Source organism: Asterias amurensis, chromosome 3 (assembly GCF_032118995.1).
Source record: "Asterias amurensis chromosome 3, ASM3211899v1".
Classification (NCBI taxonomy): domain Eukaryota; kingdom Metazoa; phylum Echinodermata; class Asteroidea; order Forcipulatida; family Asteriidae; genus Asterias; species Asterias amurensis.
Genome location: NC_092650.1, coordinates 27,577,738 through 27,597,641, shown reverse-complemented (window position 1 = coordinate 27,597,641; position 19,904 = coordinate 27,577,738). Strand labels below are relative to the sequence as shown.

Genomic DNA, 19,904 nt, shown 5'->3' with positions numbered 1-19,904 from the left:
GGTTGTTGGATATTGACAAGTTCTTATGAAATTTTAAAGGACGTCATGATGACGTCATCACAAGATTTTTTATGATTTTTTCAATTTTTGCACCTTTAACACATAAATTGCTATCTGAATATGGTATAATCCAAATTATTTTTTATTTATGCCACATTGGGTAAAATTGCTTTGAATACCCAACAAATTTAAAACTCAGTTGAGAAATTTGAAATTTTTGTTGACGAAACAGCTCTGCATTTGTGCACAAATGCAATTTAGCTCTAGTTTAAATTTGAGTTGCATCAATTTTTTTTATACATTATGACAGATATGCTTTTCGTTTCAATTAACTGGTACATTATTTTGGTTGAGACTTTTCAGAAAAGGCCAAAAAAGACTGAACTTCAGAAGCCCTTTTGACTAAATATATATTCACACAGAGGTCACGCACGAAAAAACGATGCGAACTCTGCAGATAAATCACAAAGGAAATTAGTGACCTGCAGGTAGACTGAAACCCAACATGCCCAAGGCATAAAAACACTTCAATGCTAAGCAAAGATAGGGAAAAGATAAAGAATGCCAAGAACCAACGCTGAACTAAGTCAAAGTTCTAAAAAACATTAAATCTGTTTAAACTGTTGATTTATTTCAATGACTACATAAATGACCACTACAATCACACTTAATACAAAACTTGTATTAACTTCAGAGTTTTCAACAAAAGAATTTGGGGAAATCTTCTTTGGATAAAGAGAACTTCTGTCACTACAGAAACTAGATTGAATTTGTATAATGGCGCAAGTTGTTAGGAAAAGGAAAACAATACGTATGGCAGGGCATTGTTTTAACACCACCTACAACTCGAGTCAGTAGGTGCGATTTGCCCACCCTGACCCCTAAAAGTTTTTAACCATGGTCAGGGACTAAGCTTAAAAGCTTCAGTCACTGGTTACAAGCGATTTTCAAGAATTCATTTTCACCGCATTTATGTAGCTGTTCCACATTGTAAAATGTAACCGACTTCTTGGCTAGAGTCTTGGTTCAGGATTGACAGGTTTTTATAAATTAATACCCAAAATAAAATTATGAACATTAAGTTTCATGACATGAAAAAAGAAGTGAGAGTAATTTTCAAGAAATGAATCTATGTCACAATCTGTTTCTGATCCCTCGCTGGCTCTCACAAAATATTTGGGTTAGTAGATTTGATGTCAGGAAAAGTTGTTCTATGGTCGCCAAAACACATGATTATGACTCCAATTAAAGGAACACGTTGCCTTGGATCGGACGAGTTGGTAAAAACAAAAGCATTTTTAACCGTTTTTTATATAATGCATATGGTTGAAAATGTGTTTTAAAAGTAGCATACAATGATCCACACAAGTTTGCCTCGAAATTGCGTGGTTTTCCTTCTACTGTGCGAACTATCACCGTTGGCCATTTATGGGAGTCAAAATTTTGACCCCCATAAATGGCCGACGTGTTAGTCGACGAGGTAAAAGGAAAACCACGCAATTTCGAGGCATGTTTGTGTGGATCATTGTATTCTACTTTTACAACATCTTTCTACCCATATGCATTTTATAAAAAACGGTTACAAACGTTTTTCAAAGACCAACTCGACCGATCCAAGGCAACGTGTTCCTTTAAACACATTGGAGAATCAATGCTTGTAAAACCATTCCTTTAAAAGGAAGAAGGTCATTGAAAATTTCCCTTTACAAATCATATGAATATCATTTATTTTATTAGTTTCAAGGGTATAGCACAGTATCAGCAACAACTACAACTGAAAAACGTAAAGCTAATGATTTTGATAAAATATTCAGCATATTACAAGAAAATCAGTCACAGATGGCCGTCCGGTAAAACATACCCCAGGGAAGTAGAACCAAGCCCAAGTTTCATAAAACTGCTGAAAGCACAACAAATATTGTGCTTTACACCACAATAAGTTTACCAGCCAAAATATAATGTCACATGAACTATTTGTGAATGGTAACCTGCATATTCCTGCTTAGCAAGAAGAAATGTTACTAAGCAACATTCTGTGTTTTAAGCAGCTCTATGAAACCAGGCCCTGTTGGCAAAGAGTATTCACAGTTAGTACATTTTCCCTGCAAACATGGCGTTATGCACAATGCTAATACAAAAGTCATACTGTATTCATCAAAGGCAGACTAATATGTAGCACTGAATCATACAAGTAAATGAAGTAGTTCATTAAAAATATCAGCTTATAACAGACTGGAAATAGAAATAAGATTATGGTTAGCTTCAGTGGTATTCCCAAAAACCCATAAATGGATTAAATTTACATAGATATTTCTACGTATTTCATAACCATAAAAATATACCTCATTGTGAGAAGAATTGAGTAACTTGTTTCTTCCAATCCTGAGGTGGTGCCAATCTCAAGGCCACACCCTTACCCCGCCCGATTCCTGATTTGTACCTCGTCTGAACTGATTTACCCTTCCCTAACCCCCGATGTTAATTTGCCTTAGCTCTAATCTGTGCACGTTTAGCTGTGACGGCTTGGTAACCAGATTTGATGCTGGCAACAGAACAGCGAGATTGACATCTCTCGCACTGGAGAAAGAAGAGCCGATTCTCTTTATGAAGGAAAGTATCCGAGGATCGACATGTGTGACAGGTGACATACTCCTCTGAAAAAGGCAAAGAAAATGAAAATTAGATTAGAAAATGGTAAACAAATTTGGAAATTATGAAATACAGGAAAAACAGAATGCCTCGTTAAAGGGAAAGTTAGGTCATGAACTTTGCTCTTGAAGGGGCACATCGTTTTTCCTCTGGTAAAGGGAACTTCTTTGAGGAAAATTTGTTTTGGAACTTTGAAAAAGCAAAAGCACAGGGCATCACGGCAATTGCTGGTGGTACCGTGGGTTATTTCAAGGCCTGAAAGGTATACGATTAATAATCGTTCTTAAAATTAATGGCAATAACAGTGTTGGGTTGGAAGCCTACAGCAACTTTCGATTAGTATAAAGCATAATGAGAAACATTTCACTTCAATGTATTGTGGTTATGTGTAAAAAGATAACAGTTTTCACACCACAAAATTTTAATCTGAGAAGCGTTGTGGATTCCTATAAGGGATTAATGGACATATTCGCTCCAGATTATCGGTGGTACCTCACAAACGTGACCACCTTTTGAAATGAAATTTACAGATGTTAATTTTATTGTTTAATCTTCATTCATTTAGGATTAAAGGCAGTGGACACTATTGGTAATTGTCAAAGACTAGCCTTCACAGTTGGTGGATGTCAACATATGCATAAAATAACAAGCCTTTGGAAATTTGAGCTCAATCGGTCATCGAAGTTGCGGGATAATAATGAAAGAAAAAAACACCCTTGTCACACGAAGTTGTGTGCTTTCTGATGCTTGATTTCGAGACCTCAAATTCTAAACTTGAGGTCTCGAAATAAAATTCGTGGAAAACTACATCTTTCTCGAAAACTATGTCACTTCAGAGGGAGCTGTTTCTCACAATGTTTTATACCATCCATTTCTCCCCATTACTCGTAATCAAGAAAGGTTTTATGATGATAAATATTTTGAGTAATTACCAATAGTGTCCACTGCCTTCAAACAATCAAACGGTTCGAAAAACCAGAGGTTTACTTTGCCTTTAAGAAAGAAACAATGTGAGTGGAGCTTACTGATGTATCGACGGAGAATGTTTTCAATTTGCTTCTGTTGAAATCGTCCTTTAATAATCAACTGGTTGTTGCCATCAATGGAGCCACTGGTTCCCATCTCAGCTAATAAGAATGCCAGTAGATGCTCTGTAGGTCGATGCAGCCTGATGGACAGATTCACACAATGCAAATAAGTGAAGAGAAGGTGAGGAAGCTTGGTCTTCAATGACAAGCCCGAATCATAGACTTGGCTTTAATCAAGATATACACCAACAAATTAAATGATGAAAAACAGACACAAAGTGAGAGAGATAGATTCAGGGATCTTTGCTATACCAACCAGTAGAGTAGTAATCAAGTAGATTCAATGCCCTCTCATTAAATGCATCAGGATTTGAGGTTTTCGTTCAAGAAATTATGGAATGTCTTTACCGTGGGCAAGCATTAATCGGGCATGGCATACTGGAATTTCCGACTTGCCTTTTGTTTACCAAATGCCTTCATGCCCCGACAAAAGATTTTCCAATGAAAGTGCCCTATTAGAACATGAAAATGGCCTTGCCCTCTCAAAGATGAAATTCAGGGCCTGCAGTTTGGAAATATCTTTAAGAAAATTTATAAAGAGTACATGAAGCTACTTACATTTTACAAATATCGGTGAAGTTTACAAAGGAGCTTTTCTTGGTTCCGACTCTGACTACCTGAGGTGGCCGCATGACAAACCGTTTCTTCTCACCAGTCACCATATCAGGATTCTTGGCTCTCATGATGTCAAACACTCTCGTCAGGAGCTGGGAGTGGAATGGAACGCATGATCAATGAGAGGTTAGAATAAATCAGGGTTAAATATTCTTTCTACTACCAGCACCTGCCTGAACAAATGGATCCACAGCAAACTTAACAAAGAAAGGAGCTGTCAAAATAAGACACACGATTAACCATCCAGCTTCAGTGAATTGACCTGCCTTTTTTTGTTTACTGTTTTGAAAATGAGAAATTGCCTAACATCACAAGGCAACTTCAACATGAGGGCTGCCGTGGCGCTTGATTCTAATCTCTTTTCGTTTTGATTCCGGTCTTATTAATAAAATCCCTGCCCCGTAAAGATTCTGAGCTCTAAAGTCCTGTGGTTTTGTGGATTTTCCACCCAAAGTCAAGCCCTGATATTGCAGACTTGAATAGTTTATAAACCATTCCGACAGTAGAAATTAGGTAGGACATTATTTCTCCACTGTACCTCATCATATAAGTAGTCTCTCTCGGTGCCAGCCCACGTTGTACCACTCGTATCCTTCACCTCCGTGTCTTCCTTCTCTTCTTCTTTTTCACCGTTCTCCATTACTTCCGCTTCAATGTCTTCAAGCTTGGGCTACAAACAAATCAATCAATCGATCAATCAATCAATCAATCAATCAATCAATCAATCAAATCAATCGATCAATATATAATTAAATGTATGTGCAATTTCATGGAGCTGCTTAAGCAGCAATTAGTGCTTATAAATATTTTTCCGCTAAGCAAAAATAAGCAGGATAGCAGTTACAAATGGTACATAAGAAATACTCTTTCAACTAGTAACCTTATTCTGGTAAACATAAAGTTGTTGTGCTTAGCTACCTTTTGTGTTGAAACAGCTCTACAAAATTGGACCCAGGTCTTAGATGAGGTCATTAGGCAGCAATTTGTGCAAGAGTAAATTAATACTATTATTGTTATTTTTTTAATATGTTTTTTTTTATGCAAGTTGCCAGACACACAAGGCCTGAAGGCCGTTTCAAGGTGTGGGCTACAATAATTTATTTCCAGAGGCTGTTACCAACTACTCCTGGGGCTGAAACAGGGTTACCCCTTTTACATATCATCAATTCAAAGCCTGGCCGGTAAAACAGAAAGCACTACCTCCCCAATTTCTTGTAGCAAGTGTCACGACCGGGATTTGAACCCACACTCTGCTGATCAAACAGCAGAGCTTGAATCTGGTGCTGTTAACCGCTCAGCCATGACACGTCACAAGTCTGCTGCATTGTGAACTGTTTTCTACCAGCCTTGTCACTAGGTTCAACTATTATCAATTGGAGCTAGCTGGGGACTGGGATTGCACATGTACATGTTATGGCCATGTAGAACCCTGCTGAAAGCAGCATAGCACAACAGAGTATGGTGTTTAAGTCCATGGCTACTACCACGCGGTGCATTTTGCAGCAGTTTAAGACAGGCTTGAACAACATGTAACTTAAATTTAAATTGTGGTCTAGTGGTGTGTTTATTAAAAACAAAATGATAGGAGTGAGATTCTTCAGGATTCAAAATTCCAATGATGTTCTTTCTGCTACATAATTGTTTTTAAAATGACACAAACTACTTGTCTTACCTTCTTCTTTTTCTTTTTCTTCTTTGTGAGAGAGAAGTTAAGATCAGCATCAAAGTCAGTGGTGTCCATCTGAGCTGATTCCATCGGAGCATCTTGAGATTCACCATCAGCTGCATTCTCTGCTTCCTGTTAAGATCATCATCAAGAAATACATTAAGAAAGAACTCAATGTCAGACTTATCTTTCTTCGTTTCCAGACCATTAAATGTACTGTTGACCAACCCTTTGTAACATGTGAATAGCACTGGTGTGCAGGTTTTGTGTGGTACATGCAAATGAATGTCCATAGACGTTTCTGTACGACTGTGAAAATTCATCACATGATTATTGTAAGCTGACATAGTGTGTCTATTATTCAAAACCAAAGTGGATGATAATGAATGTCAGATAGTAGGAGGGTTGACTGTTTACTGTATTCATGAAGATAACATTCATGTAAGTGGACATGTTGTCCATGTTTTCATGCAAACCCACATGATGTGAAAATGACAAATTATTGATACAGGAAGGGGCAATTCTGAATAAATGCGTTGTGTGTCAACTCATCTTGATGGATTCATAAAGAGCCACATCAGTGTGTGAACAATCATTCAGGGCATGGTTTAGACACTAGCCCAGCATGCAATCACTAGTCAAGAGTGATGTCAAACGTGCTTAAGCTTGGGCGATATCACAATATTATCGAATATCGCGATATTAATTTGGAAACGATTTTGATATCGGATTGATTTGGTTTTAATCGAAATATCGAAATATCGCGATATATTGCGATAATCACGATATATCGTGATATTTCGCGATACCGATTAAATATCGCGATGTATTTGCTAGCTGAGACATCTTGCACCCCAGGTTTGGAGTAAAACCAGAAGAATAGGTCATTAGAACACCTCTATTATGCTATGACTGTCTCTTCTACAACTTTCACCTGGAGTTTGAAGACTGATGATGTCAAATTTAATTAATTGCGATTATATCGAATATCGCGATATATTGTCGGCGATATATCGTGAATAAAATAAATCGATATTGCCCATGCTTAAACGTGCTTAGTAGCTCGACGGGCTAGTCAATAATTAGCATCTTGGGTGATAAAGTAAAGGAATACTTACTGCTAAGGCATCCTCCATGGTGTCCATGTCAAAGGGTAAAGTCTTCTTCTTTTTCTTCTTCTTCTTTACACTAAACTCATCCAAGTCAAAATCATCTACGGAGAAAATATTTGTTTAAATGTTTAAAATCTTTCACTTTATAGATAAGTGTAAACAATTATGAAGTTACAGTCTTAAGAACATACCAAGTCATGAGGCAACATGGTTAGCTTTTGCTCCTCACATGGGCTGATGAAATTCATTGAGGATTAAAACATTTATAAAAATACTGATGATTCAATTTTTTTCAAAGGAAATTCAGGGTTCTCCACAAGAGTTTTTTATATCTGTGGGGCATTCTGGATTCTGAATTGAACTAAGGTCTTTGGAATGTTTCCTACTTGGTGTTTATCTTGGTTTTAAATGCCCTTATGTGAATTCTTGAGCATGGTTTTAACTTGGTGATTTTTGTGAAGTTAGTTATTGTTTATTTTTTGCGAATTGGTACGTAATAAGTGCGTATCGGCCGAATATGCTCGCTAGCTTGTACATGGTGAGAACCCTGCAATTTCTAACCACATTTCCCCTTCCAAATTACAAATTATAAAATGCAGTTTCTGCATTAGGAAAACTGTGATTAAGTGGTTGGTAAAGTGATTTGTTCCCCCAGCGTTTCACCACTGTAGACTGTAGATTGAATTCCTCTAAAGATTATAAGATGCTTCATTTTACCATCTGTCTTTTTCTCTGTATCTTTGGATTCTGTGCTCTGGGGTGTATCTTCCGCTGCCGGTGCATCCGTGCTTTCTGGTGTGTCTCCACCGCCTTCTAATGCCGCCTCAAGATCAAAGGGCGTCTTCTTTTTCTTCTTCTTCTTCTTCATGTTGGGATCGAAAATCTGTCAAGGAAAAATAAAAATAGACCATAGTTATGTGCTGTTGAGACACCAATCACCATGGACGGACATGTAGGTTACAGGCTTTGAATCTCAGCCATCTGCTTTTAAAATAATGACACTGTTTTCATTTTTGTTATTGTGTGAGAATTTGAAAGAGATCAATTCTTCGTGAAACTCTTGCTGGGTTAGAGGTCCTTTTGAAGTATGTTAGATCAGTTTTCTGTCACTTCCTGTTTGGGGGTTGTGAATCGAGCATGTGTACAGTAATACCAGCAAAAACATGAGTGATCTTATGGAACCTACCCCTACATTTTGTACACCAGATAATGTCCAAATAATATTAAAAAAGTGTTGTTTGGCCGGGTCGCTTTAATGTATTTAACTAGAACTAATCAATTAAATAAATAAAGTGAATGTAAATTTGGAAGGTCTTTTTCCCGTTTCCAATACAAATACATAAACAAATCTTTGTGTCTGTTTACTATCATTTTATCATTTCATCTAGGACCCAGTCAGAGACGCTGTACTCTTTTCATTGTTTTGTTGTTGACATCTGAGGTATATAGTACACAAGTGCCCCAAGTAAAACTCAGTAACTGGGCTGGGGTTCTTGGTTCTTGGTTGAAAAGCTCCAAACGCAAGCAAGACTTATCCGTGGAGATGCTAGAACTTGAAGGCATAATAATATTGCTAGAAGGGGTGATGTAGTGTACACCTATTACAAAAATTTACAAAAACAACCTCTTTACTCTGCGGGACTGGGATGCCCTTCCTCAAGTCATCATTGAGCTGCCAACAGTTGCGCAGTTCAAGGGAACCATCAGTGTCTAAATCATGATCTAATTTTTACTTCCACTATTTGTAAATTTAAAGAGCACCTCGTGCATGTGTCCACAAACTGCGACACATCACAAAAATTCACACACAACCCTCGTTTAGTTGCACTGAAAGGGCGTTTGACGAGTACCGGCATAGATGTAGATAGATGTAGATTTAGCACTCCAGTGAAATTGAATATATTTGCCAGTGGGCAATTATCAAGCTTCTTTGTTTAGTCTTTTTGTCATTGTCGTTATGATTTTGGGCCATTTTTTGTGGTAGCCCCACTTGTGTTGCCAAGGCTAGCTTAATCCTTAGCAACACGTCCATACCATTTCCTCATGCAGCTAAGAAATAACCAAAAATAAAAACATTCTGGTGCCTCCCCTACGAGCCACCCGGCAGTATAAACCTGCTGAATGTGTTCACCTAACTCTTAGCTTGCTTTGTGTGTATTGAAAAGTGAAACAAATAAAAATTCAAAAAGAAATTTTTAACGATAACTTTGCTACCTTTCTCCAACTCTAATTTCCTCGATTCGTACTCGGCGCAGCCATCTTGGAATATGCCAATCAGCATGATGTCATCAGCCGGCCGAGCTGTGGGCCCGTGAGGGCGCGAATACAAATCAACGGCTATTTTATGTGAATTAAGCTTGTGTAATTTTTACGCTTACGCACTATGTAGTTCACGAAAAATACCCAAGCTTAATTCACATAAAATAGCAATTGATATGTATTCGCGCCCTCATGGGGTCACAGCTCGGCAGGCCAATGACTTCATGCTGATTGGCATACTCCAAGATGGCTGGGCCGAGTACGAATCGAGGAAATTAGTAAAATTAGAGTCGGAGAAAGGTAGCAAAATTATCGTTAAAAATTTCTTTTTAAAATTGTATTTGTTTCACTTTTCAATACACACAAAGCAAGCTAAGAGTTAGGTGAACACATTCAGCCGGCTTATACTGCCGGGTGGCTCGTAATGGGTATGGGAGGTGCCAGAATTTTTTTTTTTTTTTTGGGGGGGGGGGGGGGGTTAGGCCTATTTCTTAGCTGCATGAGGAAATGGTATCGACATGTGGCTAACGATTCCGCTAGTCTTGTCCACACAAGTGGGGCTTATTTTGGGGTGGCTGGCTGGGGATTTGGAAATTTGAATAGCAAAAGTGCCCATTCCATTGAATTGTATTTGTAACGCATTTGGGAACGAGTTTCACTAGTACTAGTAGTAGAACGTAGAATGCAGATGTCAACATTTAATTAAATAAAAAGATTACAGCGCATCAGTTTAGAAATTTATACAAATATATGAAAGGTTCATACAAAATTTCCTTTATTTCAGTTTCACAACAAATAACATATTTTTAGTAGGGGAAATATTCAAACTTCGTTTCCAATCAACAGAAAATAATAAAATTTAAAAATTCATTTCAATGAATGATTTTGAATCTAGATCTAGAACTAGAAATAGAATGAAAAAATGAATGAGTATTGATTTCTAAATAAATAGCTCAGAAAGCAACCATAGTGCAAATACTAAATAGGGATTCGTGCAAATGCTGCAACATAGTGCAACCATGCAACACAAAACCGGTATTCTGCAGACGAAAACCAACCTATTGTTTTATGCACAAAACTCCATTCAATCATTTACGCTAACCCTAAAATTCAGTGACTTACCGCTTCTTCCTCGGTCATTTTGACGATTAAAGTTTCTCAAATTAACAAAATATTAATACTATTGGATGCCTTGAAGATTCAAATATAACATCAGCAAATTATGAAATTCTGTGTGACTATAATATGTGTTTATTTCAAGGAATTAAGTAGTTTTTTTTTACTGTCGGCAAATACACATTCACGAAACACATGCGCTTTCAATGTACGGCGTACGAAGCATATGGAAGAGCGTTGGTAAACATTGACTTGCGAACGTTTAGCACAAAAGCAGCGTCGGACACCAGGGACAGAAATAGGAGAGCCACACTAGAAAAGTATCCAGACTTCTATATGGTGATTATATGATTCACTTTCATAGATTCCAGGGGACCCGGCTAAAGTATTGCATCATCTTTTCATCTTTTAACTTTTTATTTTTACTTTTGGTGGCGCGATGGTAAATAGGCAGTGGCGCATGGCGGACCATTTAAAAAAAACCAAATCTTTATTAATTTTTGATTTAGAAAGACAAATAAAACTCCACGAACATAAAGCAAAAAAGAATAGCCATCTAAATTCAAAGTTTTTCCAAAGTTGGGCCAGATTATCTGTCCCTTCTTTGGAAATAAACCCAAACTTTTCAGATCCAACTCATGCCATCAAGTTGAATAAAAAAGGGAGATACCACCAAATCGTTGTACCCAAAGGGACCGCCCCTAAACATTGGCCATTTTGGTAGCACTGTAAGGGGAACCGACAATCACATACTAAAAAAGCAGTTTTTTTTTTTAAGTAAAGCAAATGTATTCACCTGCTATATGACAAGTTTCTTGAATAAACTCGACTTTAAAGTTTTTAAATAAAGGTTTCTTTACATATCTTGAGCCATTCAACAAAGTAGTTAATTCTTATTTTTTTATATCAATCGTTTTAGCCTGGTCCCTGGTTAGGCAACTTCACAAATCCAACCATGATCTATCTTATTGATACCCTCGATACAAAGCAAACAGACAAAATACACCAAAGAAACAAAGTTTTTTACAGCATTGTTATTTGTCCAGAGTTTTCAAATATTCATTTAATATTTCCACGAATAGTTTCTATCACTTTATTCTGACATTATCCAGTGTATGTTTAACATTCCTTCCATGTGCAGGCTTTAAGCCTTTGTATAGGTGTGAGTCTTGACTGTAATTTACCACTTTAATGATATAGATCTTACAGAGATCAAATACAGGCAGTTTATCATCTTAAAGGAACACGTTGCCTTGGATCGGTCGAGTTGGTCTATTAAAAGCGTTTGAAACCGTTTGTTATGAAATGCATATGGTTAGAAAGATGTTTTAAAAGTAGAATATAATGATCCACACAAGTATCACTCGAAACTGCACGGTTTTCCTTTTACGTCGCGAACTATCACGGTCGGCCATTTATGGGAGTCAAAATTTTGACTCCCATAAATGGCCGACCGTGTTAGTCGACAGGGTAAAAAGAAAACCACGCAATTTCGAGGCATATATGTGTAGATCATTGTATTCTACTTTTACAATATCTTTCTAACCATATAAATTTTACAACAAACGGTTACAGAACGATTTTCAAAGACCAACTCGACCGATTCAAGGCAACGTGTTCCTTTAAAATATACAATTTTGCTTCAGTACCATAGATTTGCTGATTTTGTTTCTAAAATTTATTCAATATTTTTGAAACTATCAAAAGGACTGTCTATTAATAATTGTAAAATAGCTCAATAATAAAAAATAATTATGATTTTTTTTTATAATTTTAAAATGAGATTGACCTTTGCAGGATGCAATGCATCTAATAACAAGATCGCTGATATGTAGAAAAAATTGAATGTCCAGAACTCATCGCAAGGGGAGTTTTGGAGATCGACATTTCTGTGGTATAAGTTTGTGAACTGCGGACTGAGATACGGTTGGTACCCCGCATAAGTTTTGAAGAAAACGCTGTGACATTTTTTTTGCCGTTTTCCTCAAGGAGCAGACACTGAATTCAGCTAAAACTTTCACAGGTGACTATATGGAACCTTTATTGACAATTTCCTATAAGTCAATATTATGTTGATAAAAAACAATCTATGACCCACTCCCTTTAAAACTGAATGATGCCAAATTTCTCTCGCAGAAATGTTGTGTCACTTTTACAGCCAAATTTTTAAGTGTAAAATTTATCCATCATTTCTTGCGCCCTTTTCTTGGTTTGACTTGGTTTGGATTGCGTCGATTGTGGGCAGCGTTACTGGTGAAACCACGGACACCAAGCTGTGCTGATTTACTGGTTGTATCATTCAAAGCAAACGGAGAGGTTCCGCTCACGTAATCCGAGTTGAAGATATCCGTCTTCATCTGAGCTTTACGAGAGAGATGATTATGAGCAATCGGTTGATCAGCGACGAGGATGGGATTATCAGCGTGTTTTCCTCCCTTTGGTAGTGGCAGAGGAAACTGTTAAGTAATTTAAGCATAAATTATTTAACATTGTTAAGTGGTTTAAATTATGCACTTCATCATAATAATAATAATACTTATTCAGGCTAAATACAATTTTCAAACCTCACTAATGCCAAGAAAGCAACTTAAAGTTGAATGGCCTGATTTTTGCTAGAATAATTTTTAAAAATGCACAATGGACATAATCCATTTCACATGGAAAATTGTTTGTACATGGCAGATCTGACGGACTTCCATTCCCTGCCTCTTAGGACCAACATAAGTGTAAAGTGTCTCATCCAAAGACTAAACAACTATGACAGAGATTCGAACCCACCTTGAGACTGATCTTTTTAAGCAGTATTGTTTAACATTGTAAAATTTGAATTGTCGTTATTGTACAGTACTTGTTACGATGTAAAATGCAAAAGCTGTTAGTATTATTCATTTTTTTCAGTATTTATGACTTTGACATTGTTTTTTAACTTTTGCAAGTCTCATCTTTTTAAATTGGTTGTTTATTTTTTTAAATATGTGCCAGCTTTCTGTATTATCTAGATTTTTAAATTATTTTACTGTGTAATACTTTGCTTTGTAAGTTTGTCTGGTTCAGACTTTTATTGTTGTTCTTTTCCAACCCCTTGAGGCGGATTCTTTCTGCTATTGTTTTGCGCTTCATAAATTTTTCTTCATTATTATTATTACCTTCTGTTTACAATAGTTTGACCAATGAGGGAGATTTAGGACCTTGCCTACCTTCATTCCTCGTTTATTGATGACTTTTCGCTGTGAGAGATGAATACGTTGACTGCCATCTTCACCTGTTGTCATGGTTACTTTGTTTAATGTCTTGTTACCACAGTGAGGGCAGAAGACCTTGTCCATTTTGTTTGTAATTCTGTACAGGAGCAAAAAGATTAGATACCAAGAAATATAATGAGTTTTTGCAATGGTGATGTTTTATAAATCGGCTTAGTGCAGATAAAGTAACTTAAAGGAACACGTTGCCTTGGATCGGACGAGTTGGTCTATAAAAAGCGTTTGTAACCGTTTTTTTATAAAATGCATATGGTTGGAAAGATTTTTTTTAAGTAGAATACAATAATCCACACAAATTTGCCTCAAAATTGCGTGGTTTTCCTGTTACTGTGCGAACTAACACGGTCGGCCATTTATGGGAGTCAAAAATTTGACTCCCATAAATGACCGACCGTGTTAGTCGATGAGGTAAAAGGAAAACCGTGCAATTTAGAGGCATGTTTGTGTGGATCATTCTATTCTACTTTTACAACATCTTTCTACCCATGCATTTTATAACAAACGGTTACAAACGCTTTTCAAAGACCAACTCGACCGATCCAAGGCAACGTGTTCCTTTAAGTTATTAAAGGAAAGTTAATTCATTTTGTCATACATGGGGAATTCCAAGCAAACATGGACATGACACCAACTTTTGTCACAACTTTCTTTCCACTTAAGTTTTTGTCACAACTTTCTTTCCACTTAAAAGTTATAGCTAACATATGAAACAATTTTTTTAAAAGTTGTTAACAAGGAATGAACCCAATTTTGCACAGTAAGAACTCAGCTTGGGCTCCATGTAGGCGTGGCTAAATTGACTGGAAAACTGTAATGCGACTGACCATGGTTTTGCCATGTAAACCTGAAAGTTCAAGTTGCTGACCATTTATAGGTATCCTGTTGGATACTCATGTATAATAGTTGTGTGTTACATATAGTAAAGCTTTCGCAAGCTTTTTGGTTAGAGGAAGTTGTCAAATTGTACCAGTATGTTTTTTACCATGTCCTTTTTGTGTAATGCGACTGACAGCTTTTTACAACGTTATAACATCCAGAGCAGAAAGTCTACAACATTTCTAATATCATCAATTCAAAGCCTTGGGTGTGAAGTACAAATCAGTCTATAAACTTAGTGGAAAGAATATCTCACATAGAACTTCTAGCACCAAGATCAAGAAATGACCAAAAAAGTGTAATGCAACTGACCATGGAATTTTGCCATACATGCATATCACAATGTATTGATACTCTATGTCCACAGCTGACCATAGAAAGCTGACCACAGACGAAAATAAGGCTAAGCATTCTACACATTCTATTTCTACGTCCTGTAACTTCAAGCAAAATAGAGTTATATGCCTCTGATATTTGTTCACAGGACTCAGGAAAGTACTGAGTATACAGTGCTAATAGACATCGGTGTATGGGTACAAACAAAAATTAATATTCTTTATCCCCGATGAAAACCATGTTTGTTCTCATAGCACATACTGTAATCATGGATCCTTGCTTAACTCAAACTGGACCTTTCAGATTAAAACGTGTTATTTAGGATTTAACTTACTTGAAGCAGCCTCGACATCTCAGCACAAAGCTCCTGGCGCTCCTGATGAGCATTCCGTTAACAGAAAGGACTGGGATCCCAATCTGGATTAGTACATTCTGTCAATAAACAAATAGATAAACCTTAATAAATAATTATTGGGTAAAACTTAGAGCAATAAAAACACATGCATCAGGCTACCAGACTAGCAGTCCAAATGCTTCATTCTTGAAAGGTCAAGGGCACCAAGCCATTTAACACTTTATAAAGGGCTAAAGTTCTATTGAGCCTTGCTCAAGGACATAAGTGTCATGATCAGGAATCGAACCCACTTTTCAATAATTCAGCCATCAGAACTTGAGTCCAATGAAGACTGATCAGCCACAACCATGACCACAAACCAAAGTTGCAACAGTTCATTGAAATTAGGACTCATTTGATATTCCCCATGCTACTCCTTCAACTGGAGATTTGGAGAGTTACTGGGAGGACTGTACTCTGTGCTACAGAGGCATATTAAAACAGAGGATATGCAAAGATAATAGCCTGAATCCTTGTATGTACATACCTGCATGGCAAAATCAGCTGTCATACATCCTACGCCTACTCCCTCTGGCCTGTCGCTAACACCTCCTTCACGAATACGACTGATATTCTGTGGAGTAATCCATCCATCATTATCATCACCGTCTTCACCCTCCTCATTCTCTTCATCACAATCCGCATCATCTTCTCCATCAATACCATCTCCTCCCTCGACTCCATCTGTCTCAACATTCTCCTTATCATCTTCAGGAGCAACTCCTGAAGACGCTGTGTCAGCTTGAGCTGCATCTGTACTTGAAGAGTTCACAAGGTCATCCTGTGACCTCTGCCCTATGACCTCTGATGTGGGCTGGTTTGAATCTGTGTTGGTATTTTGTTCCACTTGTTGTTCTTCAAGTCCTTCACTGTCTCTGTTTGCAACCCGCTCTGTCCGTTTATCACTATTTTCTTCAACATTGAGTTTACTAAGATTAAGTTGGACGTCTTGATTTTCTTCAGTGTCTTGGTGAGGAGTAGATTCAGCTTGGGTTTCTTCAGTCTGTGTTTCTTCAGTCTTGGCCTCTTCTTTGTTGTCTTTGTTTTTGGTATCCTATAAAAAGAAACAAAAGCACAACACTCAATTATCAAGCTGCAACAACCTTAGCTGAACTATTTGTATGTACCTTGTTAGTACTTGTGGGTTTCTTGAGGCTTGGTTTATAAAACTCTACATTCTCTCCTTACCTTCGGTGGTAGATAAAATCCAACAATGTCAGTAGCTTTCTGCAATGGCCTCGTATTACTTGTTAAAGTTACCTGCAACAAACATGAGGTAGAATTGAAGTTTTTTAATGAGGAAATATAAGATCCTTGAAATCAATTAGACTTATAGAGGGTGTGCATAAATTACATGCCATAAAGATGATCAAGGTGGAAAACAAGGTGGTCATTCAAAACATCTTTGCTCGAAATGCTATAGTTTTTAGAAATGGCCACCGCCCAGCATGCAGCATTTATATAAATAATGTTCAAGCTGGGTTTGCCCTAGTGACTAGCCAACAGAACCAATTCTCTTATCATTTCAATAGCCTGTCAGCCTTTCACCAGTCCTTATTTCAAATGAAATAGAGAAGCTTTTCAAAGCTGAACTACATGGCAACAAGCAGAACCACTTGGAGTGAAGTTTTACAGGTCCTTAAGAGAAACAGCTGATACTCAAGACACAATGAAACTTGTATTCCTATCTCTTTCCAGTATTAGATAGACACATACATGTTAATAATGACAGTTGCATGATACCTTTTTCTCAGGGGCCAGTTTGAGGTGCTCAATACCACCATGTTCCTTAGTCAGTTGATAAGCCAAAGCAAGTACCCTCAAGTCCACTGAAGATAGACTGTGGTAGTCTCCAGTCTTCTTGGCAAACTCTGAGACTGCAGGGAAAGTATACATAATAAATCAAATCATCTGGCAATGGAAATGTCTGTGTACTGTCTACAAAATTTAGTAATTTACAAGGATCCTTCCCAACTCTAGCACAAACAGAGCTCAAATTTAGAGGGAAGTCAAACAACACCACTGAGTTTGTAGCTCAAACTATTTACTGGACCAGAATTTTCTGTGTAGACCCTAATTGAAAAAAAAAAAAAATACCCAACACAGTTTAACAATTGACCTGTTTGAATTTGAAAAAAATACTAAGAAAAGAGTAATCTCATTTGTATCAAGGGTAGCATTTTTCATAACTCAACAGAGTTAAATCAGAATGAAAGTCAACATTTGAACACAAACACAAGACCATCGGTGCAAGACTTGTCTGGTCATGAGTTTACTGGCCCAATGCTAAAATCACTGGCCTCTGCCTGTGGTCCGGTATCAAGATCAAGCCCTGACCAGGATTACTCATTACCCAAATTGTCGGCCTCCGATTATGGTGTTATGCTTAATGTCGGTCTGCTCCCAATTCCCGGAATCTCTTTAGGACTTACTTGTTTGAATACTTGCAGAGGATGGTTCTCTATATTTGAGCTCATACGGTAAGACCGCTAATCTCTTCCTTGTGGCTCCATCTTTGATCTCACTTACAACGTCCGGGACAGTGTACACAGTCTCAGCAATTTCCTATAGGAAGAATAATATAGATACATGGTTAACTTAAATACTTTATTAGGTTAGCGCTAATTGCTGACATTGATTTAAAATAAGTAACAATTTCCTATAACATTTATTATTAATTAAGTGGATTGAAATTTTAATTGGAAAATTTTCCGTATGGCACCACTTTTTCATTCGATATGAAATAATATTATAGTATCTAATTTACCTCAATATGAGATATCCCTTTTTGTAAAAACGAGTGAAAAAGTGGTGGCCCATATGGAAAATTATCCTTTTAATTAAGTCAATATAAATGGATAAATAAATAAACATAAATATTTTGGCAATACATGTATGTAGCTGAACTGAACAGTTAGAAGAAATCCTTCCAAAAATCCAACTCAATATTAATTTAAACTTTATTTTAATTAATTAATTTAATAATAATAATATTAATAAATACTTAGTTAGTAGATATCACGTGTGGTATTGATACATTGTAAATTGTTAATTTAGGGGGCATAAAAAAGTTTGCCAGATTTTAATTAATAATTATGATGATTGGAATAACAACGCTGTGTATTCTGTTCAACCAGAAGCAGAACGAACCATCGGTCCTACTAAAAGCCGACAACAAGCCGACAACGCCGACAACAAGACCAGAGCGCCGCCAACAAGCCGCCAACAAGTTTTAAATACCTCAAAAATGGCCAATAAACCATAGATATATTATAACTATATGTGTTCTGTAATATAAACATAAATTTAATGGAAAAACTTCACGAAAAGTGTGTATTTTTTAACCAGAAAAAAACTTCACTTGCACGGAAAGCGGTCGGACGCCATCTTGGCTTAAAAACCGTGTTTGGACCAGACCATTATGATACGGGTAGATTTAGCACTTATCAACAACAGAGGGCGGGCTTCATGTGAAGACCTTCACTGCAGTGTGCAAAGTGCATGACGCCCGCCCTCTATTGCTAAATCTGACTTACCCGCATCATAATTGACTGGTCCAAACACGATTTAAAGCCAAGATGGCGTCCGACCGTTTTCCGTGAAAGTTAAGGTTTTTTTCTGGTTAAAAATTCACTCTTTTCGTGAAGTTTTTCCATTAAATTTATGTTCATATTACAGAACACACATAGTTCTAATATATCTATGGTTTATTTGCCATTTTGGAGGTATTTAAAACTTGTTGGCGGCGTGTTGGCGGCGCTCTGGACTTGTTGTCGGCGTTGTCGGCTTGTTGTCGGCTTTTAGTAGGACCCCGAACCATAACACCCCAACAGTAGTCCGGAAACTGGGCAAATAGGTTCTGAGTGCCAAACACGAGAAGTGCAGTTAGCTGTGTTTCTTTATACACAGACAAATCATTGTTATAATAAATAGGTTACTGAATCTCAAAAACTTGAAACAATTACTTGCCTGTAACTGGACATTCTTAAAGAATGCAACTGTGTCCACTACAACGTGGGTCGCTCTGTTTTTCGCCATGTTTCGCAATAAACAAATAGTAGGCTCTTGAGGGCGCTGTTTCATTAAGCGGGTCCTACTAAAAGCCGACAACAAGCCGACAACGCCGACAACAAGTCTAGAGCGCCGCCAACACGCCGCCAACAAGTTTTAAATACCTCAAAAATGGCAAATAAACCATATACATTTTAGAACTATGTGTGTTTTGTAGTATAAACATAAATTTAATGGAAAAACTTCACGAAAAGTGTGAATTTTTAACCAGAAAAAAAACTTAACGTTCACGGAGAACGGTCGGACGCCATCTTGGCTTAAAATCGTATTTGGACCAGTCCATTATGATGCGGGTGAGTCAGACTTAGCAATAGAGGGCGGGCGTCATGCACTGTGCACACTGCAGTGAAGGTCTTCACATGAAGCCCGCCCTCTGTTGTTGACAAGTGCTAAATCTACCCGTATCATAATGGTCTGGTCCAAACACGGTTTTTAAGCCAAGATGGCGTCCGACCGCTTTCC

The 19,904-nt window shown here is 37.3% G+C and overlaps 2 protein-coding genes across 2 annotated transcripts; both read right to left on the bottom strand.

Moving 5' to 3' along the window:
* Positions 1–610: 610 nt before the first annotated feature.
* LOC139935210 (eukaryotic translation initiation factor 2 subunit 2-like) lies at positions 611–10,734 on the bottom strand. Its single transcript, XM_071929697.1, has 8 exons — positions 10,512–10,734; positions 7,848–8,013; positions 7,137–7,231; positions 6,025–6,150; positions 4,891–5,022; positions 4,296–4,444; positions 3,675–3,817; positions 611–2,654 (listed from the first exon to the last, which is right to left on the bottom strand). The coding sequence occupies exons 1-8, from the start codon at positions 10,527–10,529 to the stop codon at positions 2,479–2,481; spliced, it is 1,005 nt and encodes a 334-aa protein (XP_071785798.1). The 5' UTR covers positions 10,530–10,734; the 3' UTR covers positions 611–2,478.
* Positions 10,735–12,029: 1,295 nt separating this feature from the next.
* On the bottom strand, positions 12,030–19,433 carry LOC139934607 (RNA-binding protein NOB1-like). Its single transcript, XM_071928895.1, has 8 exons — positions 19,341–19,433; positions 17,804–17,936; positions 17,115–17,248; positions 16,560–16,631; positions 15,859–16,425; positions 15,312–15,409; positions 13,703–13,844; positions 12,030–12,961 (listed from the first exon to the last, which is right to left on the bottom strand). Exons 1-8 carry the CDS (start codon positions 19,407–19,409, stop codon positions 12,692–12,694), a joined length of 1,485 nt encoding a protein of 494 aa, XP_071784996.1. The 5' UTR covers positions 19,410–19,433; the 3' UTR covers positions 12,030–12,691.
* Positions 19,434–19,904: the final 471 nt, after the last annotated feature.